The sequence below is a fragment of the Paroedura picta genome, chromosome 9, assembly GCF_049243985.1.
Source record: "Paroedura picta isolate Pp20150507F chromosome 9, Ppicta_v3.0, whole genome shotgun sequence".
NCBI classification, from domain to species: Eukaryota; Metazoa; Chordata; class Lepidosauria; order Squamata; family Gekkonidae; genus Paroedura; species Paroedura picta.
In genome coordinates, this window is record NC_135377.1 from 29,172,196 (window position 1) to 29,198,367 (window position 26,172).

Genomic DNA, 26,172 nt, shown 5'->3' on the forward strand with positions numbered 1-26,172 from the left:
AATTGGCTAAATCAGTCCACATTAAATAGCCATAATAGTAAAAAAAATGAATAAGTTTTGAATAACCGAGGACAAACCCGATGAAGAGATGCTCATTTATCAGGAAAACATCTACTCCTTGTTCTTACAGTTTGCTTTTGCAAAGATAATGCCCATTTGTCAACTCACATTTAGTTGCAGCAGTCTCATTTCTAGCTCTTCCTGACCATGAAAGACAAAGCTTAAGAAAGGCAAAATGCCATATTGTATAGGAGGGCTGGCGTATCAGAAAAAGAGAAAGGGTGGGGGAGATCACCACCCAAACTAAGATATTATCAATCTACTGACTGGAATCCTTCTGTCATAAAGCTCTTTGAGTGCCCTTGAGCCAGGCTCTCCAGCTTACCTACCTTGCAGTGTTGTCATGAGGTATTAATAGAGAAAAAACAAGTATGCAGCCTTGAACACCATCATCTTGGTGAGATTATAAATATATTTTTGACTGTTAATGTTCATTTTATATAATGAGCTAAGGATGGTTGTCACTGAAACATATGAAGGAAGTTAACAGAAATAATAGTTTGCTTTCGAGGCCCAATTTGGTTTCATCTCTTTCCTTTAGTAGTTTGGTGTATCAAATAAACTTGAAGGGACTTTTACCTTTTGATTAGTGATCTGATTTCACCACAGTGAAATGCATTGGCAGAATGCCAATTTAGCAATTCAAAAAATTAAGAAAGTTCACACAAAAGATTAGTAAGGCTGACATCCTCTTGTACGGTATGACACACATTTTAAAATTATTATAGCACATATTCCAATGAATTTCTCTAGGGAGTTTGTGGTTCATCTTTTACTTTTTTTGCCTCACAACACGAATCCAGCTCTTCAGAATTCCTCAGAAATACAGTCATTCTGACCTCTACCACAGATCCATCGACTACTTTATTTGGCTGTCTGGCTAAAGCACCTAGTTCAACATGTTTTCACAACTTTAATGGCAGAATAACTGTGTAATATTTGACTAACAAGGTATACAAAGGCTAAATAAACTGGTGTTTCTAGTTTCTAACACTTTCAGGATGGGGAACTAATACAAAAAGATGGGAATATCAGAGATGCTGTATTGTGAGAGAACAATCCATTTTTCTGTTTATTTTTTGTATCAGCCCTTGTACACAAAAGGCCTGATCTGTGATATAATTCAAGATTTTTGGGGGGTATGCAAAGTTAGCCCCAACAATTGTTGAAAAATAGTAAATGTTTTGTGAGTACTTTAGGATCCCATCCTGTATGGACCTTTGCCTCTACTCTCAGCCAAGTTGAACTAGTGGAAGAATCGCTTGTTGCTTCAAGATGCTTGCTGAGAATCTGGCATGATCTCAAGGGTCAGCAGATGTTTTTGTGCAAATAGAACACAAAATAGATGAGTTAAATTCTCTAAGCACAGCTAGATACAAACTTGGTTTCTGATAATATGCTCAACTAACCCTTTCAACATGCAGCAAATTTTTGTTCTTCTTCCTTATATAATGTTAATGAATATTCCACCTTACCCAGTGGTGAGAAGTTCTGGAGCTGGTTCCCTTTGGAAGAGGGCGAGCACTGGAAATTTGAAGCATCTTTCTAGCATATGTAAGCATCAGCTCCTAAGCCAGTGGAAAAGGTCTTTTTGATACATCGAATGAACGAATATGCGTTGCTACTGGTGTTTTCGTGTTTTTAAAAAACAGTTTCTAAAGTGAAACACGAACACAACAGTTAATTGGCTACTCTCTTTAATTGACGGCCAGGAGAAGGAGGAAGCGCAGAAAAATATTGCCTTCTTTGTTTCGATTTCCGGGAGACCGGAAACTTGTGCGTTACGAGAGCAGCGCTAGTGGGAGAGCCTTTTTTTCAATTGAACCGGCTGTGTGCATTACCGACACCTGCCGCTTTTGCTTCCAGTGCTTTTCAATAGCGCTCAGACTTAGCGAAATTGCCCGTTGTGCGGAATAGCCCCCAGTGTAATATAGTGGTTAGAGTGCTGGACTGAGACTTGGGAGACCCAAATTCATATCCTATTCTGCATGGAAACCTGGGTTTATTTTGCACTTACTTTGTTTGTTTTTTTGTTGTGCATCCTGCTGAATTCAGATTGATTTGAATTTGGGTATTCCTCTGCCTTCCCCCCAATTGAAACAGAAAGTATTCTGCACTTGATTGGGGAAGCTCAGAGCAAGGAGGGGAGCCAAGCGCAGCAGGAGTCTCTTTTCTTGAACGGCGAGTGGGGGGGGGGGAGAGGACAGGAGGGGGTAATAAATTCATTACTCTACAACAAAGGCTGTCAAGCAATGTGGAATTTTCCTAGGATCCAAGTGATTGCTTTCCAAATGGAAGGGGGGAGTTCCCTTGGGAAATACCAAGATATCCTAAAGTAGGCTCAAATTCCAGGGCCTGGCAGAAGATAGAGTTGTAGGGCCAAACTATATGTTACCTAAGGAATCTGTGATAAAATCACCCAATATATACTTTAACCCTAAAGAGTAGGTATAGGACGATCAAGTTGTATCAGGGCTGAGTCCTGGATATCTTCCAGAATTATCTCCAGACTAGTTCTTCTGAAGAACATGGTTGCTTTGGAGGGTGCAGTCTATGGCATTATACCCAACTGAGATCACTCCCCTCTCCAAAATCTGACCACCTCAGGTCCCACCCACAAATCTCCAGGAATTTCCCAGCCTGGAGTAGACAGACACACCTAGCTGGGGCCTGTTTACCCCATCCAGTTTTCCAAGCTGCTATTAAATCCAAAATTTAAAAAACCATGCTACTAACTAATTCCACATATGTGGGTTCTGGTAATCATATAATGTAGATAACTGGCTTGTGCATGGCTGCAGGTACGTGTTATATCTGTTATAAGAGGGAGGCTTGGACCCAATCCAGTTCAATTTATTACATCCAGGGGTGTTCTAATTATTAAAATCTGATGTTGACTCAACCAAAGGCAAGCTGGTGTGCAGATGAGAACTCTTCAGAAGTTACACCATAGCTTCTTGGCAGTATTAAATTGGTAGACAGGTTAGCTCCCAATGCAAAATGTGCCCCTCCCCCAAATTACTAATCCCTTCCTTATTCCAGGCCTTTGTGAGGACTTTGATTGTTGTTACAGACGTTTGCTAAATTGTCATTTCACCATGATGACAAGATTGTAAAGTCTGGTCTGCACCATATGTTAGTGTTTAATGCATGGATGTGCTTTTTATTAAAAACATTTCTTTATGCTACCACAAAACATTAATATTCATTTGCCCACTGAAGTTTCTACACATTTTCCAAATGACATCTAAAGAGTTATTTCAAATGTGAACAAGTGTGTACTGGGTAATTACTCTGCTTTATGATGTTGTCTATTAACTTACATAAATTAGGACTGGTAAACAAAAGTAAGGGTATTTATTCACTGTATTTCTGTGCAGCGGGATCTAAAGTGGCTTATAACAATAAAAATGAAATCAGAATAAAGTATAATGAATACATAAATAGAATAATCAGTTTAATCTTAGGCTGCTCCTGATTTTAGTGGGCCAGCTTGTCCAATGACTCAGACTGCAGGCTAAGAGACAAAGGCCAAGAACACCTAAACTGTTATCCTTTAGCTCCCATGAAAGGGTTTATACCTCTGGCCATACCCAATTATTATCCAGCTTGGTGTAGTGGTTAAGAGTGGCAGTTTTTAATCTGGTGTCTTCTAATCTGGCAAGCCGGGTTTGATCCCCGCTCTTCCACATGCAGCCAGCTGGGTGACCTTGGGCTCATCTCAGCATTGATAGAGCTGTTCTGACTGAGCAATCTCTTGGTAGAGAAAAGCGGCATATAAAAATCAACTCTTCTTTCAAACAAGCAATAGGAAGCTCAAGCAAATGCACAGCTATATATGATGTGTCAGGCAGTAGTATACCTCCTAATCTGCCATCTTTCTAATTGGAGAGTTGTATTGTCCTTCCATCCTGGGTCAGGGATCTTGCAAAGTATGCTGTATACTATATTTCCACTGTAGTTTGAATAAGTGCATCTCCATCACAATCACAAACCTTGTTGGGTTATACTCAGTCATACAATATGCTTCTCCCTATGACACCCGAATGTGTGGATGGTTAAGCAAGGTCATGTGGAAGCTACATGGAACTAACTAATCTGTGCCTAATGTGAGTAAGATGTACACTAGGTTAATGAAAGCCAATATAGTGCTAGTAGATAGTGTGTTTGACTTGGGTAGGGAAATATGGGTTCAAAGTCAGACAAGAATGTTCTCTGAAAGTACTAGAGCACTTACTATCTCTCAGTTTAACCTCTCTTAGGAGATCAAACAGCAGAAGTTCTACATGTACCCTTGGAACTATTTAGGTGAAGGATGGAATACAGGCAAAATGAGGGAACTTCTTGCAGTGAAGAAAAACTTCCTGTGCCTGAGCAGGGGTCTGTTCTCTTGATCAACACAGGAAGGTTTCTTCCACTGCAAGAAAACTCTTCATTTAGCAGAAGGTGTGTATGGGGGGGAGTCACTTGAGTTAACCTCTATATTTGCATTCCATCCTTCACTCAAATAGCTCCAGTGGCCTCTCCACTTATTTATCTTTGTTTATTTATTTACCCAAAGCACCTTCCATCATTCTCCTTCATTTTTTCCTCACAACTCTCTGAGGTAGGTTAGGCTGAGAGTGTATGACTGGCCCCAGGTCACCCAGCAAGCTTCTATAGCAAAGCAGAGATTTGACCTTGGTTTTCCCAGAAGAGAGAGGAGAAGAGAGCTGGATCCAGCTCATAATAAATGCAAGGTACAAGTAGGGCAATAGTTCTCACAGAAAGCTGTCTTTCTCCCTTTTGTATACCATGCAAGTATAATTATTCAAGAGCTTCAATCATGCTAGTACACTGTAATCATGTAATTGTAGTTGCGTGCTGAAAGAGAAGAGAAGGCCCACGCTTCTAAGAGAACCACTGCACAAACTGATATGCTCACATGTGTCTTTGAACACAATGCATCAAGCCAAATGCTTTGTTTTGAACAAGAATAGGGATGGGTGTGAACAGTTCACAAAGTAAAATTTGTTGCAATTTTTTGCTGATTCGTGGTTCACAAAGTGATGTTTGTGGAAAGGCAACTGTTATGAACATTCCTTGAACCTTGGTGCTGTTCATGGCAGATTGTGAATGGATGCATTTCCAGACGGTCTCCATTCTAAATGTTTAAAAGACTCCAAGACAATAGGTAAGAGGGAATTCTCCAACCTTGAAGAAATCAATAGGAGCTCTCCGAAGTTTAGCAAGTACTGTGGGCTCCAATAAGAGTTCCCATTCTACTCTATGGGATCAGAATAGTATATATATGCTCTGCTCACCTGCACACATTCTCCATTGTTGGCTGTTGGCATTTAACAAGAAGCATATTAAAAGCAGACTAGCAGACCACATTACCTCCCTGCTGTGATTTTGGGGGTGTTAGGTAGACTCTGGGCTCTGAGCCACCTTATCTCTTGCTATTCATGTAGAGTGGTAGGTTTTAACTAAAGGGTGCCTAGGCTGAGAAACCATATTTTATACTCTCATGATGATGATGATGAAGATTGAACTCTCCCCTGCTGGGGTTTGGATGTTAGGTGAACTCAGCTGGCCCAACATGTTTCCTTTCCTCCACCCAGTAGAAGAATTCACTGTGGTGTATTTCAGCCGAAGGGGAGGGGGGGGAGCTGTGAGAATTATGAGCATGCATCCCTTGCTTGTCTTGTATGGCTGAGGAGCCCACCAAGCTGTCATGGAGTTACTTTGGGGAGCCCTTGTCAGCCCAACATATGTTTCTTTTCCTCTGCAGAGTAGAATAATTTGCCATGGTATGTTTCAGCCCTTGGAGGAGGAGCTGTAAGAGTTGTGGGTATGCTTCCCTTGCTTCTCTGGCGCAGCTGGAGTGTCTGTCAAGCTGTCATGAGGTTACTTTGGGGAGCCTCTGTCAAAGATCATGTCTGACTTTCTGACATTCCAAATCTGCCTTTTGAGAATAGCAGGTGGTCCAGCCATCCCAATAGTTGTTTCCTCTGGTATTTCAGCCCTTGAAGGGGCTGTGAGAGTTGTGGGCACACTTGTTTGTTTAGTGTGGTTAGGGTGCCCACCAAGCTGCCATGGGGTTACTTTAGGAAATCCCTGTTGAAATTCTGGGAATGTCTGCCTTTTCATCTTTAAGAACCTGTCTTAAGGGACTTGGGGGCGGGGGGGGGGGGCAAACATAGGGATAATGCTTGCCTTGCTTTCATTGTCTAGTTGGGTAGTTGAAGTTTCACCGGGGGTCCATGGGGGATTCCTGTAACTGAAACCCCAGAAATGGAATCCACCCCAACTTGGAGAGATTGTGTGGCAGGGTGAGGTGCCCTGTGTGTTTGGTATGTGTAGCTTACAGGAGGTGTATTCTATAGATTTTAGAACCTGTTCCCGATATTTCTCCCCAAAACTTTACTGACTTAACATTAATCCTGTTGGGTCCACAGTATAATAGTCAAGACAGGCATTGGCATCATGTTGCAGCTACCTTTACAGTTGTTTCAAATAACCAAAGCCAAGGGAGGAGGCAAATTGCAGTCATTTCAGTCTGAATTTCCAGATTCTAAAGATCAGGCAAGTATGGTAGTCCAGTCCAAGAAGTCAAGGTTTTTAGGATTCAGGCAAGGAAGTATCAGCTTGTCAGCGTATAGCTTATGTTGTGCCTGTGGTGCACAGTGTCCTTTGAGAAATTTTATAATTAAAACACTAGCTGCTAAGACTCAATCCTGCTAAAAAACCAGCTGCTCTGACTCAATCTTTCAATGACTCATCATCACTCTCACCAAGGACTTCTAGCCATGATGTTTAGTGCTTCTCCTTTTAATCTGTAACTCTGCTATACGCCTATGCCTTTGTCCCTCTAATAGTGCACATTATCTCAGAGGGCTGGAAACAGGCAACAGGCTTTCATCTGTTGGATCAGGGCTGGGGAGTGAGGTGATTCTGTATAAGCTCTTGACTGCAAGTCTTGGCATACTTGTACATCTTCCTCTTGTTTGTTGGCTTCTGCTGCTTCTGGTCTGCCTGTGATAGCTCCTTGCTCCTTTGAGGAGTCCTCAACGTGGGTCAGTTCTACTGGGCTTCCACCCACCTACATCTCTACTGCAGAGATTCTTGAGGACACTGATTCTGTTCTGCTTGTCTTCTATTGCACTTGCTGTTTTGCCGTCCGTCCCCCCATTGGAAACACTGGAAACCCTCTTTGTGACTGCATAAATCCAACCCTCACCAAACTTGAATGGCAGATATGGAACAGTGAGCTGGAGATCTGCTATGAGTTCGATGTCTTTATAGCTTGCACAAGTTCTGTTTTATATACTCCTGAACCTGCATCTGTAATTTCTCCAGAAAGCACTTTCCTAAGGGCACCTTCTTTGGTGAGCTGTGATTTGGACCCGATAAATCCAATCCTGACAAAACTTGGTGGGCAGGTAGAGAAGAGACAGGTGGAAATCCCCTGTGAATCTCTAGAATGTCAGAGGACTATTCTTCTGCAAACTGAACTGCTTAATCTAGCACAAAAAATATCATGATGGTCCATGGTTCATGAACCATGAATGCCATGAAACGAATCTTATTTTCCCAGTTCCCAGTTCATACCCACCCCTAATAAAGAACTGATTTGCCACAAAGTTGGCCTATTTCAATCATTAAAATATTTACTAAAAGAATTTCTCTTAGACAAAAGATTGGGGGAAATGTGATTTTGTGACACAACTGATAGGCCAGAACTAATCTGAAAAGTTTATACATACTCCCACAGTTTCAGTAGAGCACAATTTCTTATTTAGTGCTTCAATTAAGAATACTCAGTCAACATCTATTTACCTTGTAATACATCAATAACAAGAGAGTAAAAAGATGAAGCAACTATTACAAGACCTAACCGCAACATTTTATTACGGTTTGACTGGTTTGTCATTAGAAGTGTCCCAATTTAGAGTGTTTACAAATGACTGGAAAATATGATCACAAAAGTCACTACAGATGAAATTATCAGTGTTTTCTTCCTCTTTGCATGTCTAATAAGAGCATATTATGCAGAAGCCCTGATCTAGATTTGCAGTCCTGCTCGATTTCACTGTACCTATGGCTATGATCCAATCAACCATACAATTAGTTCGATAAGTCTGAGGAAGCAGTGCACTTAAATTGCCTGAATACCACTTGGCAAATTATTTCGGTAGCTGAAGGCATTTTCAGATGTAGTTTATTAGATGACAGAAGGATCTACTTTTCAAAGATGTAAATAACAGCCTTTCCTACTGGGCATGCCCAAGTTCTAGGCTACACCAACATTTCTCTTTGGGTTGCAGGATTTATGTAGGTTTATTTGCACCAACCAAGGATTAAGTAGTAGTACTACTTTTCTTAGCCACAAATGGTGTTTTCAATTATTTAATGCTACTCATTACAGACATTATGAAACACTGGTCAGCTTAAGCCCACTGTTAGTAGTAGTTGTCCCCCCACACTGACACTTCTTTGAATGTATATATATCTTGCATATATCTAGCACTAAGGATGAGCATGAACTGCATTTTTTGCAGAACAGTTCTGTGGTTTATTGCTGAACCATGAACCCATATGAATCAGGAAACTGGTTCACAAACTGGCCCACTTCATATCAGTTCATGAGACCTTTAAAGTTTAAACATGTACTTTCTGCTCCCCTTGGCTTTTCATGGGAAGCAGAAAGCAGGGATTCCCAAACAGCTAAGCAGTGGGACCACCACCATTTGAACCCAACAGCTGAATGGCAGTCCCTATTGCTCACCTACTTGGAAACTCTTTTTTTTTTGTTTGGAAATGCCTGCTCATCTGAGAAGAACTGCCACAAACCACCATGAACTGCACCAAAATTCATGGGAGATTGTGGCGACTCTTCAGTTTGCAAACATTGCTTCACAAACTGGCCAAAATTTGTGACAAACTGTAGTCTACCATCTAGTTCATGTCCGCCTCTACTTAGCACACCCTGGTGCTTCCTATTTCTAGCGCCTATGTTGGTACAACCATACTGGTGCCAGGTTTCCACCAGCTAACACTAATGTATTTTTGAGTTTATGGTGTGTCTTAGTAGCAACTTGAATGAGCCTCTTGTGGCGCAGAGTGGCAAGGCAGCAGAAATGTTGTCTGAAAGCTCTGCCCATGAGGTTGGGAGTTCAATCCCAGCAGCCAGCTCAAGGTTGACTCAGCCTTCCATCCTTCCAAGGTCGGTAAAATGAGTACCCAGCTTGCTGGGGGTAAACGGTAATGACTGGGGAAGGCACTGGCAAACCACCCCGTATTGAGTCTGCCATGAAAACGCTGGAGGGCGTCACCCCAAGGGTCAGACATGACTCAGTGCTTGCACAGGGGATACCTTTACCTAGTAGCAACTGAAGGCTTTTGTTGATGGCTTTAGGATTTTTCCTTACCATCTTTCTGATGCCAAAACACTCAGTTAATGTTTTTGTTGCGACATAGTTATCACGCTGAACTCTATTATCCTGTGCTCTGACTTTGTGTGCACAGATCCCTAGATATAAAGATTCTGAATGACTTCATGAAAGAGAGAGCCACTGTTTAAAGCACTGAGGTCACAACACTTTTAGTGGCAGGATTTTAAAAACAAAACAACACAAAATTGTGGAGAGGTATCCTTCTGGAAGTAGCATATAATTGACTTGCCCAAACACTCCCAATCGTCTATAAACACTCCTCTAAAACTAAGGATGCTGATTTACCAGGACACAAATGATAAAACTGCATTTTTAATCTCAGAAATGTGTCAAATTACAGTTGATCAATGAAACCATTTTTATGAGGTAAGAGTTGAGGGCAGGTCGAACGTTTCCTGCTCCAGCCGATTTTGCTGAGAAAGGGCAGGAGCTCAGCACCTCTAGAAAACAAGCCAGATATTTCCAATACCTATTTTAAAATGCATAAAGAGGCCAGGATTTCAGAACATGTCCTTTGATCTATTTGAGAGCCATTTACCATAAAAGCAATAACAAATTACAAGTAGTTGACTAAACTGCCAGAATGTCTCAATGGTTATCTTTGCCATTGTGGCTTTAAGACAATTATAGGCCACAGAATTAAAAACAGAAGGCTACAGAAGCTGTAAATGCAGGGAGTCTGTCTTTGCAGATTCTTTAAATATAGCAGCAAAACAAGCAGATAGCATAGATCCGAGCTGTAGTAAAAAATACAAGCTGAGTTTCTGCCCTTTATAGAGTATTTAACTGTTTGAAGAATAATGCTGAGCTGCAAAATGGTGAGGGTTTATTAGGTATTTATTAATTGTTTTAATAAGTTTATATTCCACCTTTCTGTTTGTAAGCAACACTTGAAGTGCTAACATCAAATTTATATATATAAATATGTACAACAATAAGACAAAACAGCATAAAAACACTTCAATAGCATTAACTTATTGTGGTAAAACAATAATGTCACTCAAAGGTCTTCCCAAATGTTTTCACTTTATACACTGAGACTAGTAAAGAGAGCATCAATTGCTTCTTGTGAAAAGAATTCCAAATTAAGGGTAACTACTAAAAATACTACTGTACCTACTATGGTTACTTGGAAGTAAATGCCACTCTTTCCAGTAGGAGGCCTCTTACATATTCCCTTTGATACCCACTGGTGTTTCTGGCAACAGTAGGAGGAATTTCAGGGGGAGGAAAGGCCTGCTGCATCAGTGCCATACTGGTGTGCCCATGACACTTCTGGTTTAAGCTGAAAGTCATACTGTACTAAATGGTAGAACCATAGATATTTTGCCCAAACGTTAGAGCAATGACAGCAACACTCTGACATCGCTTCCAGGTGCATGGGGAGTGATATCGATACGATATGATAACATTTATTGTATATAGCCAAAGGCCATTACAAAGCGCAATTAAAACAATATGGTACAAACACGAATAAAACAATATTTCTCCAATATTGCGTACATAAAATTGTAAACATGGACTACTGAGTTACAATAAGAGGGATAAAATGGTGTATCAAGGAGGAGGGTCCTGTAAAAAGGCTTTGGCTCGGATCTTCCTGGCAGCCAGAGTGAAAAGTGCAACTCTATATGAGATATAGGGGTCGACATCTGATAACAGATAGGTGACTTTGTTAAAATCAGAAATAGGGTGTGAGTTTGGTAATATCTTGGCAAGGAACTTGCCCCTGGAGTCGGAATACAGGAGACAAGCCAAAACATAGTGGGGCAGGTCTTCCACAGATGGATTTCCACATATATACAGGCGGTGGGCTGTGGGTATTCGGAGATATTGCCCAGAGAGCATGACTGATGGCATCATTTCAAACTGCAAATACGTTAGGGCCATTTGTTGTCAATGGTGTTTCATCAGAATGGAGGGAGGTGACCACACCTGGAGTACTGTGTGCAGTTCTGGAGGCCTCACTTCAAGAAGGACGTGGATACAATTGAAAGGGTACAGAGGAGAGCAACGAGGATGATCTGGGGCCAGGAGACCAAGCCCTATGAAGATAGGTTGAGGGACTTGGGAATGTTCAGCGTGGAGAAAAGGAGGTTGAGAGGGGACATGATAGCCCTCTTTAAGTATTTGAAAGGTTGTCAGAGGAGGGCAGGATGCTGTTTCCGTTGGCTACAGAGGAAAAGATTTGCAGTAATGGGTTTAAACTACAAGTACAACGATATAGGCTAGTTATCAGGAAAGAAAAGGTTGGATACACACTTTTCTTGGATGCTTTAGGATGCTCTGAGCTGATCCTGCGTTAAGCAGAGGGTTGGACTAGATGGCCTGTGTGGCCTCTTCCAACTCTATGATTCTATGATTCTAAGATTACATGTGATTATATTTACTAAATATGATGCTCTAGAATGGTCTTTTTAAATTGTTTTATACTATGGGGCTGATTGTGATAGCTGAATTGAAGAGTGATCAATCAGTGAGTCAGCTTTGAGCACCCAATCACGAGTCCTGTGTTTGCTTGATAGGAGCTTAAACTTTGATGGCTTAAAGAATTTAATTTAATTGTGATGTCTTTCTTCCAAGGTTTCAGAATAGGTAAATGGGCCTTGAACGAGGGAAAACCAAGCTCTGCCCTCGTCAGGGCTGCAGGAGACTCTTTTGGAGTGATCAATGCATATCAATGCATCCACCACCAAGCGGCTAATGATCCCTGGCCCTAAAGAAGCCCGCCTGGCCTCAACCAGGGCCAAAGCCTTCTCTGTCCTGGCCCCCACCTGGTGTAATGAGCTCCCAGAGGAGATCAGGCCCCTGACGGAACTAAGACAGTTCTGCAGGGCCTGCAAAAGGGAGCTCTTCCACCAGGCATTTGGTTGAGACCAGGTGACCAGCAACATCTACATGGCCCCTGCTCCCTCCCTCCCGGAGATCCACTCATGCATTCTGCTCTGGACCTGTTTGCAGCGTTATATTCTGTTACCTCTGTTATAGTTTAATGTTATTGTTATTGATATGTGAAAAGCTGAGTTCCATGTACTGTTTTCTGCAGTTTTATGTAAACTGCCCAGAGCCTCAGGGGAGGGCAGCATATAAATACAATAAATACATAAATAAATCCCTGGTGAAGTCAATACATCACTGGTCCCCCACCTCCTTCCCCAGGCTATATCAGGCAACTCTAGCTTCCAGTGAAATTACCTCTAAGCAAATGTGCTTACCATGCAAAATTCTAAGGGCACTAGCTTATGATTGTTCTAAGCAAGTCTACTTAGAATTGTACTCAGATCTATTAAGTGGGACTTACTGCCAAGAAATTGTTCCTAGGATTGTGGTATTACCCTTCTAGGTCCATTGATATGAATGTATGGAAGAAAAGTATTTTTAAGCATACTTAATTTTCCCACTTGAGTGAACATAACTTTAGATATCAAAGAGCTATTTGATCAACTGCTGGTTTTTGTATTTTCCATTGGATGCTTCATTTTTTACTTCGTGCTTCCAGAAGGCCAAGGGTACAACCTGGTGTTAGTACCATTTTAAATTTGTACACCTGCTCATCATTTCACACATGATGTGTACAAGAGAAGACCTTAAAATTGTGATATCTTCTTTTTCTCCCCCACGTTGGACTGCCATCAGGCCTGGATAAAAATTTCATGTCCCTTTAATAGAGGCTTAATTTGCAAAAATGGGCAGCTGAAGCTTTTAATGGCATGGAGGAAAATGGTACGTAAAGGCTTTCTTAAAGGGAGAGGACTTTTTATCCAGACAGTTTACAATTGTATCATCCCCTTTAAAAAAACATCCCAACTGACGAAAACTCCTGGAGAACTTGAAAGCTTGAGCCCTGTTTTGTATCATTGCTGTTGATCCTAAAAAAGGTATTATTATGTTTTTGGATTTTGGTTTGAACTAGTGCAGTGCAGTATGAGAGTACTTTGCTCATTAGAAGATTTTTGTGTCTGACAAGCTGTCATAAGTACTTCCCATCTTCTAAAATATGTTATTCCCATTTTACAGAAGGAAAATTAAGATAGGGAAATAGGAACTGCACAGAAATTGAAACAAGCCAATATATGATCAATTTGCTTGAATCTCTCTGGTCTAATAGCTAGTTTACCTAATATCCCTTATCTGCCCTGGGCAAGTAGCCAATTCAAAATGTGTTACAATTGGCCATCTGGAGAAAGTAGCCATCTGATTGCTCCATCTTGCAAGGCAGATCATATTTAGTATTTGATGAGGTGACTAGGAAACATTACAATCCTCTTGTCATACTAAAAACCAATCTGGCCATATGATGGATGAGAATGTTTCAGATTTTGGAATATCTCATGGTTATAATGGATAAAAATAATTCCTAATACCAGTCCAAGCTAAATAAAGGAAAATAGGATTCCTATCAATTGCCATGTGATAGCATTATAGCACCCGTATCACTGAGCAACTTTTAGCCTATAAAGATCTCTGCCTGTTCCATAACTGATGCTAAGAGAGGGGGAAATGAGTAGTTACCAAGAAGGTGTTCTTTGTGGTAGGAATGCGAGGAGATGAAAATGTTGTACCATTGCCTTTAAAAACTTAAAATAGACAAGATACTGACCGTTTATGCACTGGGAACTTCACTGCCCTACCCACCTATCAGGAGGACAGATAGGGGGTGGATGAGGTGCACCAGGCCAAATGCTCCCCCATGTGGTGCAGGAAGAGGTGGGGCAACCTGCCACGACTAAAACTCCAGCCTGCAGCCCAGGATGAAACCTCCAGTGCATAAACGGTCACTGAGAGAACAACTATTGGATCTTTCTAGTATTTTTAAAGCTAAATTGCCTTCATCTGCAACCCGGATTAATATTAGGGTCATGGGGGACGATTTAATCCTTCCACTCCAGCATGGTTTTGCCTATTGATAGAGCCTCTTGTGGTACAGGGTGGTAAGGCAGCTGACATGCTAGCTGAAGCTCTAACCCTGAGGCTGGGAGTTTGATCCCAGCAGCCGGCTCAAGGTTGACTCAGCCTTCCATCCTTCCGAGGTCGGTAAAATGAGTACCCAGCTTGGGGGGTAAAATTGTAATGACTGGGGAAGGGAATGGCAAATCACCCTGTATTGGATCTGCCAAGAAAATGCTAGAGGACGTCACCCCAAGGGTCAGACATCTCGGTGCTTGCACAGGGGATACCTTTACCTTATGGCTACCCCTATATTGTCCTCTGACAGAGAATGAGGTGGATGGATGAAGTCACTGAAGCAGTTGGTGTGAACTTAAATGGACTCCAGGGAATGGTAGAGGACAGGAAGGCCTGGAGGATCATTGTCCATGGGGTCACGATGGGTCGGACACGACTTCGCACCTAACAACAACAACAGCATATTGTCCTCAGTCTTGGAGGGAAAGAAATATGGGTTCAAATTCCCTTCTGGGTATGGAGAGGGCAGTTTTGTCAGGTAGAATTGAGTACAGGAATGCAATGCAAATTTATAAATATTTGGATCTGCCAGCTCCTCATGTTTAAATCTTCCACTTTCCTAGAAGTAGATAAGGGCCCATTTAAATTGAGGTTTCTAGCCTTTTGGCTGGTTTTGTGACAGTGTTTTAAACAGCAGGCAGACATGGAGACATTGCCCAATTTAAGGTTCTGCATGTGCTGCTGCTCCGTATTTGTAGGGTTGCCAGCCTCCAAGTGGGGGCTGAACATTTCCCAGACAACAGAGATCAGTTCACATAGTCAAAATGTCTACTTTGGAAGGTGGACTCTGTGGCATTTAGGATTACCAGGTTCATTGGTGCTTCCGGCAGGGGATGGGAGGGATGCTTTCTGGGAGTGATGCAAAATGTGGAAGTCACCCAGAAGTGACAGTGGCACTTCAGAGACTGCCAGGGGCAACACTGTGGCTTCTGAGCAAAACACTATGGTAGAATTTGCTTTAAAAAAACAAAATAGAGCACCCCCTCCTTCCCCTGACTCCAGCATGCTAACATTATTTTTGGGTTACATTGTCCCATTAAAATGTGACATTCTTCCAGTTTGGGGTGGGTTTGGGAGGGTAAGGTACATCTAGAAAGCAGGAGACCCCAGCCTGGATCAGTGGACTTGGCAATCTTCAGACATTTTCTAAAATGGAGTTTGATAACCCTAACAATTAAAAAGAGAAGTGGTTCCAAAAGATCCTAAGTCTGCATCTGTACATAGGTTCGGGCAACTTGTTAAAACTTTCCTATTTCACTCATCTTTTGGGTTTGCTGTTTTTACCTGGCTACATAGTTCTTTTGTTTGTTGTTGTTGCAAATATGTGTGTTGCTGTTTTATATTGATGTGGGGGAAGGATAGGGTTATGACTGGGCTGTTGTTTTTAATATCTTCTTTCTGGCTGTTGCCTTTTATTTTGTGATATTTTACAAGAAAAACATTGTTTCTCTTGTATTTTACTTAGAATGTTCCTTATGGACAAACTTAAAATTAAACTAAACAAGCAAGGAAGGAAATTGCTTGATTTCCATACCTGGAAAAGGTTTGCCTGCTTAATATTTGTGTGTCAAGTTGCTAAAAAGTGCATATTAAAAAGCCATATAAAAAGTGGGCAGCCCCTGTTTAAAGAAGTAGAAGCAGGTTGGCAACACTACAAGAACAAGTTTGACAAATGTGAGGATGTACTTGCTGAGGGAAGTTTTCCTACGCAAACTGAAGTTGGGCCTTCTAAACTGGACAGCATAAATTGTCTGACAATCAGTTCACACGTTACATGACAGACACATGACTAGTTGTAGCCTGGGACATTTTACACTGGCAACTTGATTCACAGATGTGTGGAGGCCAGATTGGGACCATGGTGCTCAAGTAGCGGGGATGAAAGTCTCCCTGACCTAACCTGAAATGGTTGAAATAGGGCCAAAATTTTGTATAGTTGCAGACACTAGCATGTAGTAAGGTAAGTTTTGTTTACACTGTAAGTTTTGTTTACAGGGCAATAGTGACTCCCCAGGGCCATTTCCAATCAGGAAAATGCCATGGAGGTAAACTTGTCATTTGTACCATCCATGGTGGGTAAATCCCCACCCTCAGACCCAACCCCTACCCTCAAGAAATTGCATAGTAGGATTTTTTAAAAAAAAGAACGAAACAATAGCAGAAAATTGCCTGCATAGTGACACACTAGAATTTCCTCATGTCCATTCCATTTCTGAATCAGACCTATGAGTCCTTGGTAATTAAGTTTTCAGCCAGGAATTCAGAGACCATGTCTGTCCTCATGTCTACCACATGGGCTTCGTAACCTGTGAATCAATATTCTGAATGTATGGAACTAGTTTTAAAACACCAGTGGGGACCCACAAGAAAGTTGTAGCGACCCATGAGAAAATTATGGGGAGGTTGCATCCCATCTGTCTATGCTTCTTTCCCTCTTTCCCCTTCTCTAACAATCTTCCTCCTCTTTCTTAACCCTCCCTTTTTATATCTCCCCTCCCTTTTTCTTGCTTACCCCCCTTTTCTTACCTTTCTTGCCCCTTGACCACCTCCCATCCTCCTCCACTTATTAAAACTCATAAAGAGGAAATCCCATCCTCTTCCTATTGCCTAGCCCAACACAGCTCCTGCCTTCAGTAACCACTTCTGGGCCTGGCTGTGACAGCTATGGTGTGACTGTGAGCTGCCCTGGCCCTGGAGTAGCTCCTAGACTACCACTGCCACTGTGGTTGGGCCTGGAACTGCTCCTGGATACCACTGCTGCTGCGGCCAGGCCTGGAATGGCTCCTGGGCACCCTTGCCACCAAGCTTTGCAGAAGCTTCTGACCATTTGTTGGTTGTTTTAGTATAATATAATACAGAGTAATATATAGTACAGTATCGTGCCATGCAACTGGATTTTCACCCAGACATGTTCTCACACCATCAGATGGAATGCTGTTTCCCCATCAGTCACAAATCACATATGTCAGTCATATAAATAAATGTTGGTTTATTCTTCTCAGCACCAACAACAAATTGTGCTATTTGTTTTTCATCCCAGTAGTCCTTTGCAACATTAATGGATGATCGTAGTTGCATTGGCATCATTTTTTTGTGCATGTGCAGTTTTCACACATGCACACTTTTACAAATACTAGAAGCATATCTATTTGGCAGGAAACTGAGCCGTTTGATAACTAAAACCGAACAGACATGGTGGTTGGCTCATGCCTGATCACAGTAAATATGAATGTTAAATGTGTTCACCACAAAATCTGCAGCATCCCCACAAATGCCTGCATATACAAAACCAGCATAGAAGTCTCAGAATTGGATTGTGTTTTTCTGATCTGCAAATTGTCTCTTTTTTCTTCCAGGAGTGCTTTTAAGCATGTGCAAATGCTCAGATGTAGTGTGTCTCACCCAACCCTATTCAGAAGTGGTAGAGTTTTTCCTGTCAGCATTCTACCGCCTTAGTGCCACATATACCGCTGCAAGTGTAGACTTAGAAAAAGGAGAATCAAAATCAGAATGAACATGGTACTAATTCAAACCACTGACCACAATTCTTTTTTTTTTAATTTGCTTAGTGACAACAGAGGATCTCACTGGAACTATTTTAAGGTGTTTGCTTAATTAGGCTTACGTTCTGTTTCAAATTTTGTTTTTTGTTTGTTTTTTAAAAGAGGACCTGAAATGTGGATTCAGCCGTTTTGTTACTGAAACTCCGAACCTACAATCAGTTGCCATGTAATTAACTGTATTTTTTTCTGTCTGGCGAATGTATTAATTATCTTCAGTATAACATAATGGTCTCCCTTCTCTGGAGCACAGACAGAAGCCCTGGAAAAAATTTTTTGTTTCATTTGATCCTTTTCAAGTCTCTCCAGTAACTGAAAACTACTTTGAAAGAGCAACCTCGGGAAGTACTTATGAAAGCCAGATAACACTGTAAACAAGAAAACCCACCTCGGTGTCATTCACTGACGAAATTTACCTTAAAGGTTTATCTCTTTACATATCGCATAGATGGAATTTTGCAGCAATGTAACAAAGTGCAATTTGAAACCATGTCCACCCAAAGAAGTGTCTTGCAGCTCTGATCTCATGCTTAAAACCAGGAGAAGGGGGAGGGGTGGAATCTGCTTTAAAGATAATGGTGCCTTTGGAATGTTAATAGTACAAAACTTTCAAAAGGTGAAATTATTTCATAGCCAAGCTAGCAAGGAAACCAGGCTGGGCTTAGGCCATTTTGCACCTTTGTGCTAGAGAATGACTGGGTTTAAATTACAGCAGCTTCCCTCGTTGCTTTTCAATCCCTTAATCCTTAAGGAGCAGAGGTTTCAGTTCGAGACAACTTCACACAGAACATAAAAAAGGCTCTGTGAGCCTCCCTCAAGAATGATGATCATTTTTTCCCCCAACTGTAATCTTTCACTTGCATCCAATTGCAATTCTTTTTTTTTTAAGCACTGAAGAAAAGCAGTGTCAAATAATTAATGCATTTTCAATGAAGGTTTCTTTCCTACTCTCGTTTAATATATGTACATGAAAAGCAGTAAATGCTTTTCATGTGAGCCACTTACAGGCAGTTGTACCTGTGGTTTTCATCACTGTTTTACTGGTATTCCCTCACTTTAGCGAGCCTTTGTGAAAGGCCTGATCTCAAATGGAAAGGGAAGCTGGCCGCGGAGGTTGGTTTTACATCTGGTAGCCAACACTATTACTTAAACTAGCTACGTCAGCTTTTCAAAAAGCTGCCTAGGTCGACTCAGGGCAATTACATCCTGATCTAAGACACATATGCTTGTTAATTATTTCCATGTGTTCTTCAAGCACTGTATTTTTCTTATCTATAATTAATATTTTCTAATAGGGCTGAAGCTACAAAAAAGTTAAAGGCCCCATGATTTCCGTAACGCTGAATTCTCGTGGTAACTATTTCAAAAAGTATGCCTGCATGTTGGAGTTTTTTAAAGCAGAATTTTTAGTTTAGGTCTCAACTATAATTTAAATTATAATTTCCAGGTGTTATGTATATGTTTCTTTACATCAAAGGGAATGGGAATGTAATGACTTATTTAGGTCTGTTCCCTCGGGACTTAAACAGTGTATGAAGTGATCATAATTGATTTTCAGAATCATTCTGGAAACAGTTATGGAAACCTCTAGTTAAACTGGTATGTTGCTTTCTGGAGTGGCTGGTGTACATTGTCTTCTGTGAAGCTTTATCATGTACTTTCAAAATTTCAGGAAACAGTGCATAAATAAGTCCTGGTCATAAAGCATTCTGATTAACCTGAAACTCTGTAAGCAGATGTGTCTAGTACGAAGCTATCATATCAAACCATTACAAAAAAATAGCACTCCAAAAAAGAGATATACAAGATACTTTGCAGAGAAGTCAGTGTGAGACCAGTTCCTTTTATGGAAAAGAAGAAGTGTTAAGTGATTATTTTATGAGTGTTTCTTCAGAATTAGAGAACTTCCTAATTTTAAGTAAACATTTGTATTCTACATAAGCTTGGGCTAAGTAGCGCTGACAGTCTAGAATAGCAGGGCTCAATTCATTCCCTTCCTTTTGATCCTAGCTAAAAATAAATTGCATTTTGTTGTTGTTCGGAGAACAGGGCATTTATGCAGGGGCAGCGATACCATTTTCTTTTCTTAAAAATATTATTTGGAGGGGGCAGATGTTTTTTAAACATTGCTTGACCTTAATCAGTGTCTTCAAACAAGCTTAATGTGACATACCCCTGAAACAAAAACAGGAACGCCTCTCAGGTCCAGCTTTGGAATGAAAAAAGCTGCAATTATTAGTCCTCTGTGTGATCTTTTCAGATTGCACTGATGAGATGAAGTTTAATCTCCTTTCTCTCCTCTCCAGCAGCACAAACCACAGGCAGTTTTAAGGCAGCCTGGAAATCTCTCACATCTGGAAGAGCCATAATTCATGGGATTTCACTTGACAGCCATGACAGGCAGCAGGGCAGCCAGAAACAACTGTCTCTTATGTTGTGCTATTTGCAAAAAGTCAGAAGAGGAGGAGCAGGCATAGGACCACATCCTTCTTTAGCATATGTTCGAGGAGGAAACGCTTTTATTTTCTGCCAGATGCTTCATGAATAGGTCCTAAATATTACATAGACAGTAGCTATCACTTCCAAACAAAATTCCTTGGTGTCTGCTAAGTTGCAAAACATCTGAAGGCCTATTGTCTGGCAAAAGGGTCATGGTTAAATTTGCAGAGATTCTTTATACATATATATATATGTATATATATATAGTTATTTCAGATTCTGTGTTTTGATTTATAGGCTTTTGCACACCCTGCTGTGCATGAATATGATACCATCTTCTAAGCAGGATTATTTCATGAAATGTATATGGGATTTAGCTACAGTAACTTTTACTGGGCAGCTCGGAATGGCCAGCAAAGTAGTAGAATTTACGGCAGCACAGCTTGCGCTGTCAGGCTCATGGCTGGTGTTTATGATTTCGGCAGAAGCAGAAATAAACAACTTCTCCTTAATGGTTCTCTTTTACGTAGGCAGCAGTAGCTCTATCTGGTCTCACAACAGTAGCTGGCGCAATGATCTGTCCCGCTGCAAGTGGAACCAATGCCTGGCACATTTGCATTTCTGCTCCTTCAGATTGCCTGCTGAAATAGCCAGAAATGGATAAATCAGCAACAAATGCCTGAATAAGTAGCATTCCATCTGACTGCTTTAGTGGGCTATAAATACGTTTTGGACAAATAGGGGCAGAGTTTGGAAAATAGAGACAGAGATTGTTAATAGGCTGACCAGTCTAGCTTTTTCTTTCCTTTCCTTTGCAGCACAGCCTTTAAATACTTGCGGGGGAGTACATTGAAAAATGTAGCAAACATATGCATGTTCAAATAATGTTGGCAGGTATCATGAAAGTTCAACAAAAGCATGCAAGACAGGCAACATTGCATTACAAGGCAGATTCTCTCCTATCCATGAACCATAAATTAAAAGAAAGAACAGAAAGAGAAAGGAGGTGTGACTATTCAAGTGTAATAACATAAGAAGGCCTGTTAGACGACCAGCAATGTTGTATTTTCCGGGGCAAACTGTTTCAGAGCCACACACTTTCTGTAGCCTGGAAACATGGAGGCCAGAGATTAATGAAGTCCTTCATTAAAATGAAATTAAACATAGGTTACAAAGTTGGGACTGAGGGTCAAGCTACATGTTATGTCAGAATGTGGCCATGGTGCTAGAGTAATTGAATGGATGTTTCCCTGCATTTTTAAAAATACAGATGGCCTAACCCCTGCAATAGCATTATCTCAGTAGAGGGAAAATACAAACACAATATAGGTGCCTGCTGGATTACCTCTGGGTGCAAGCCAAGCCTCCCCCTTTCTCTATATTTCTTTCTTTTTAGTTTCTAAAATACCCATTCACAGTTATCCCACACATTTCATCATGTGATCCTGATGCTTTATGGAAATGTTTGTAGTCAATCTACATAATACAAAACACACCATCAAAATAGTCCAGCTGTCAAAACAGTCCAGTGGATCTCAGGCAAAATGTTATCTGAAAAGTAGTCTGATTGTCAGTTCAGTCCTCTAACTTTCCAAGCTTCTTTTAAAACCAATGGCTCCTTTAAAAGCAATTTGTGGTATAGGGTGTGATAGCAGTATTGCAAACTGAAAATCAAAATAATGGCAGAACTTGATAGCCTGTTGTGGGGTCAGTTGCAACAGAATCAAGTGGCAAGTTTGGGTTTCCCCCCTCCTTCAGCACCTTTCCTTTTAGTGGTACGTTTTATCTAATAGGCCGGTTTCAGGAAATGGGGGGGGGGGAAATACTGCTAGAGTCCACCCTCCAGAAAAGGTTTGTTCTGCTCCTAGGCCCCACTCAGAATTTTTGATCTCAAGAATTGGAAAAGTTGCGTGGTAGACTGGACTTGGCTGTTTTGGAAGGGTAATTAATTAATTGCAACTATTTATTTTGCCTTTCTGCCCAGTTAGAGCCACCAAGAAGAGGGGAAAGCTCTATGTGCTCAAAATGGTCGGTGAGCATTTGTGAAGGTATTGAGTAGATTGTTGTCATGTAAAAATTCAGAGGACCCATGCCTATATCACATGTTTGGGATTGGGCAGGGGTTCCACTTTTCTCCCCTATCTTAAGGTAATTTCTACGATGAGTGAGCCCTATCACCATTCTATACATGGCTAAATATTCATGGAAGTAAGAACAGAATATTTGATAGTCTACTTTTGGTCATCTTCTAATGAACCAATTATAAATGTTCCAACATTGCCCTGGTAAATAATGGTTGAAGATAAACTTTTTTCTTTTTAAAAATTAACAACTCTTTTTTTTTAAGTTCAAAAGAATGCCGAGATCCACTATATGTATGTATGCATATATACAAATAATCAGTCAGAAAATGCATTTTTTTTAAAGAAAGAAAGAAACGAGACAACTCGATGCCAAAGAAAAACAATCCCGTTGCCAAACAACACATTGTTAACTTAAAATGTGTTCCATGTGGAAATAGGAAGACTGCTCTGATGGAATGGCCAGGGATCTCAAGTCCTCTGGCTGCATGCCTGTCAACTACACATTTTGGCTTCCAGTTTTACAGCTAGAATTGGAAATATTTATTTTCTTAAAATAAAAAAAGCCTAGTACTTTCCTCCTAGTGATGCAATGACTTCTCTAGTAAATATGCACATTCAAGCTTCTGGGCTGGAAGTAGGGGTTGCTTCAATAGCTAAGACTGAGAGTGGTTGCTTAAAAGAAGGAAGGGACAGATTGGGTGGGCCTCACAGAACAAGGATTGCAATAATTGAAAGGTTTATTAGACCCAGGGTTTGTCCCAGGATTTTGAGAGAGCTGAGAATGGAGTCAGTATAAATACCAATCCTGCTTAATCGAATGGTCCGTTGGACTACAGAGACAGTGAACACTGAGCTTGGGCTAGTTGATCTTTCAGGGGGGTTATTTTTGGGTTACTTCTATTGGGTGTTAGTATCCCTGCACTGTTCATTACTATGAAATTGGGGGTTTGTTTAACTGATTAGATTTTGCTGTTTGGTTAATTAGCTGTTTTATTCTTCTGGCACAACATTTGTCAGGAGGAGCACTGTGGATGTGGACAATACCAGCTGTAAGGGGGGTACAGGAAGGCCCCATCAAAGGGTCCACAGCTGACATGGAGGATAGCAGGACACTCACAAACCAGAGTGGACTACAAATCGGACTGCTGACTATGATAGTGAAAATATCAACAGGACTGGAAGCAGTTTTAGTGGGAACCAACATCACACCTGATTCTACCAGCAAAAAAACCCAGGTAATTTATCAAGTGAAGTTTCAGCATGAGATTAATTGTGCCAGAGAGGAATCTTGGCCAGCTGTCCATGCCACTGTTCCTTTGCAACTCAACCGGACATATTATAACAATCTTTCCCATCCTGATCTTGAAAGCTAGCATATTAGAGCCATCATGTTTGTTTCTTAAAGCTATGACCTATTCAGTCGCAAGAGTTGGTGTCTACCTGTCTATTTCTTTCCTAGTGCCACAGTGCATATCTTGGAAACCAAGTACTAAATAGATTGGGACTTTCAGGAGATGAGTTTTAAATTGCACCAAATCTTAAGAAGGCATTTGGTATACTCGTTACTAGAAAAGACATAATGATTTTTCTTAATTTCTTTTTTAAGTGAGGGGAAATTCTTCCTCAGTTCAGCCATTTTGATAAATGTTATAGTGTTCCTAGCTTTGGAGCCAACACTGCTGAAATAATAGTTTTTACAGTGCTTCTTTTTTGTGACTTGCAGATATAAGTGCACAAAGACGCATACATGAAACAGCTAAACACACACCTGGCTAAGGCCTTAAACAGGGGCCACTGTCCCATGGCACTCTCTAAGAGATTCTCCCAGCTTCCTTTGTTATTCACATTAAACTTACATCCATCATCCTATTTTGGTACATATTTTCCAGAGCATGACGCTTGGTAATTAAGAACACAGAAGGTTCTATTCATTGTGGGTTTTTTCCACATTCTTTTGATAGAGTGAGAGCGAAGAGGCTGAATTTTGATTACTGTACTGCATCTCAAAGTACACTGTGATGGAAACATTCGTTTTGATTTTTTTTTTAGTTTTAAAAAGTGTTCTAACATTTAGCAAATCTTTAGGAACTTAAACAGCCAAAGTTTCAGATAACAGTCAGGCAATGTTGTTTACTACAGAGATGATTGTAGAAGGGGCCCCCCCCCCATCCTCTCTTCTTTGCAAGGATACCCACGTTTTATTTATGATTTTGGATTTTATTTCACAGCATTCCAGTTCAGTTTAGCATGATGTATTTAATAACCATGTCTGCTGTCTTAATTACCCTATAAAGCAGAGTTCCATTGCCATCTAACCCTCCACAGCATTCCAGAGAAACTGCAAGCCCATGATAATTACCAACTGCCTGTAAGAAAATTAAACAAAAAAGGCCTAACTTTTTAAACCACCATTTTAAACGACCTATTACTTCTCAGGAATAAATCATTGATGAAATAGCCTCCTTACCAGGAAAATAGCTATTCCATACCAAAGAATTTCCCCTTGCATGATCATGTAGAGAATATTAAGTATTTCTCAGCTCAAAAGGTTAGGTTTTATGTCTGTCCAATGCCTCTTAATGACACATTTTTCTGCAATTTTATTGTAATCAAAGCCTTTTCCCTATACAGCTTGTAGGCTATATCTATTTTGTTAGTCTTAAAATTTTTACTGGCTATAGAATATAAAATCTATTTAAACATGTACAAAGAAAAAATATATTTGCAAAAGTAGAAACCTTTCATCATTAACTGTATCTCTAACACAGATTGTTTTCCTTTGACCCATTCTCTTGTTTTCTTTTTATGTATATGTGTGTTCATAAAAGCTCAAAATACTTCTATTGTATTAATTGCTAAAAATCCTGATCAGTTTGAAAAAAATTAAATCATAGCTGGGTTAATTAGACTATTCTGCCATTGTTCTATTACTGATCATTAACAACCTGATCAGTGGAAATAAAAAGGTAAATAAAGTGATATGGTTCAGAGGCAATAGAACAGACTGATCCACCTCAGGCTTCTAGTGGTAGATCGCCTTTTTAAACATTGTTTCAGGATAGGTAAAAATACATCAAAATGAGACCCTTGGTTCTTTGAGTTCCCTGTTTGATGTACATATGGTTGTAGCATATAATCAAATCCAGGACTGGTTTGTGCTATTATCAGGAGCTGCTGGGCTTTTAGATGAGGAACTGAGCTGCCCCATGTGGTGTGACCCTACATTTGCAGCTGTGTCTGGGCTTATGCATGCACGCATCCTCTTGGCTTCTTGCAGCAGAATGTTATAAAACGTCTGGATATTCCAGTAGGGGCCTTAGTCTTACTGCTGTGCCTGGCTTTCCTTGCAAACCTTGGTTTCAGAGGGTAGCTCTGTGAGGATCTGTGGTAGAACAGCTAGATTCCAGTTCAGTAAAACCTTAGAGACTATCAAGATATTTGAGGTATAAGCTTGTGAGGGACAGGAGGGAACTTTGACACTCAAAAACTTATACCCTGAACATCTTGTTGGTCGTCAAAGTGCTTTTGGACTCTAATCTAGCTTGTTAACATTGGATCCTGTTGAATGATTTGGTGTAGTCTGTGCTTCTGTGTTCTTTGTGACTCTTGTTTCCTGCTTGATTTCAT

The 26,172-nt window shown here is 40.7% G+C and overlaps 1 protein-coding gene across 19 annotated transcripts in view; it reads left to right on the forward strand.

Annotated features, from left to right (window-relative positions):
* LOC143844664 (uncharacterized) overlaps nucleotides 1-26,172 on the forward strand; it is a 209,860-nt gene that overhangs the window by 58,499 nt on the left and 125,189 nt on the right. For 5 of the 19 annotated variants that reach the window (XM_077352108.1, XM_077352103.1, XM_077352106.1 and 2 more), the window contains 2 exons: nucleotides 22,446-22,509; nucleotides 23,563-23,780. The exons of 8 other annotated variants lie outside the window; for them this stretch is intronic. In XM_077352108.1, the coding sequence (XP_077208223.1) occupies nucleotides 22,476-22,509; nucleotides 23,563-23,780 (252 nt within the window). In that variant the 5' untranslated portion in view covers nucleotides 22,446-22,475. The remainder of the gene's footprint in view (nucleotides 1-22,445; nucleotides 22,510-23,562; nucleotides 23,781-26,172) is intronic. 6 more of the 19 variants (XR_013234081.1, XR_013234083.1, XR_013234078.1 and 3 more) reach the window with 2 other exon arrangements.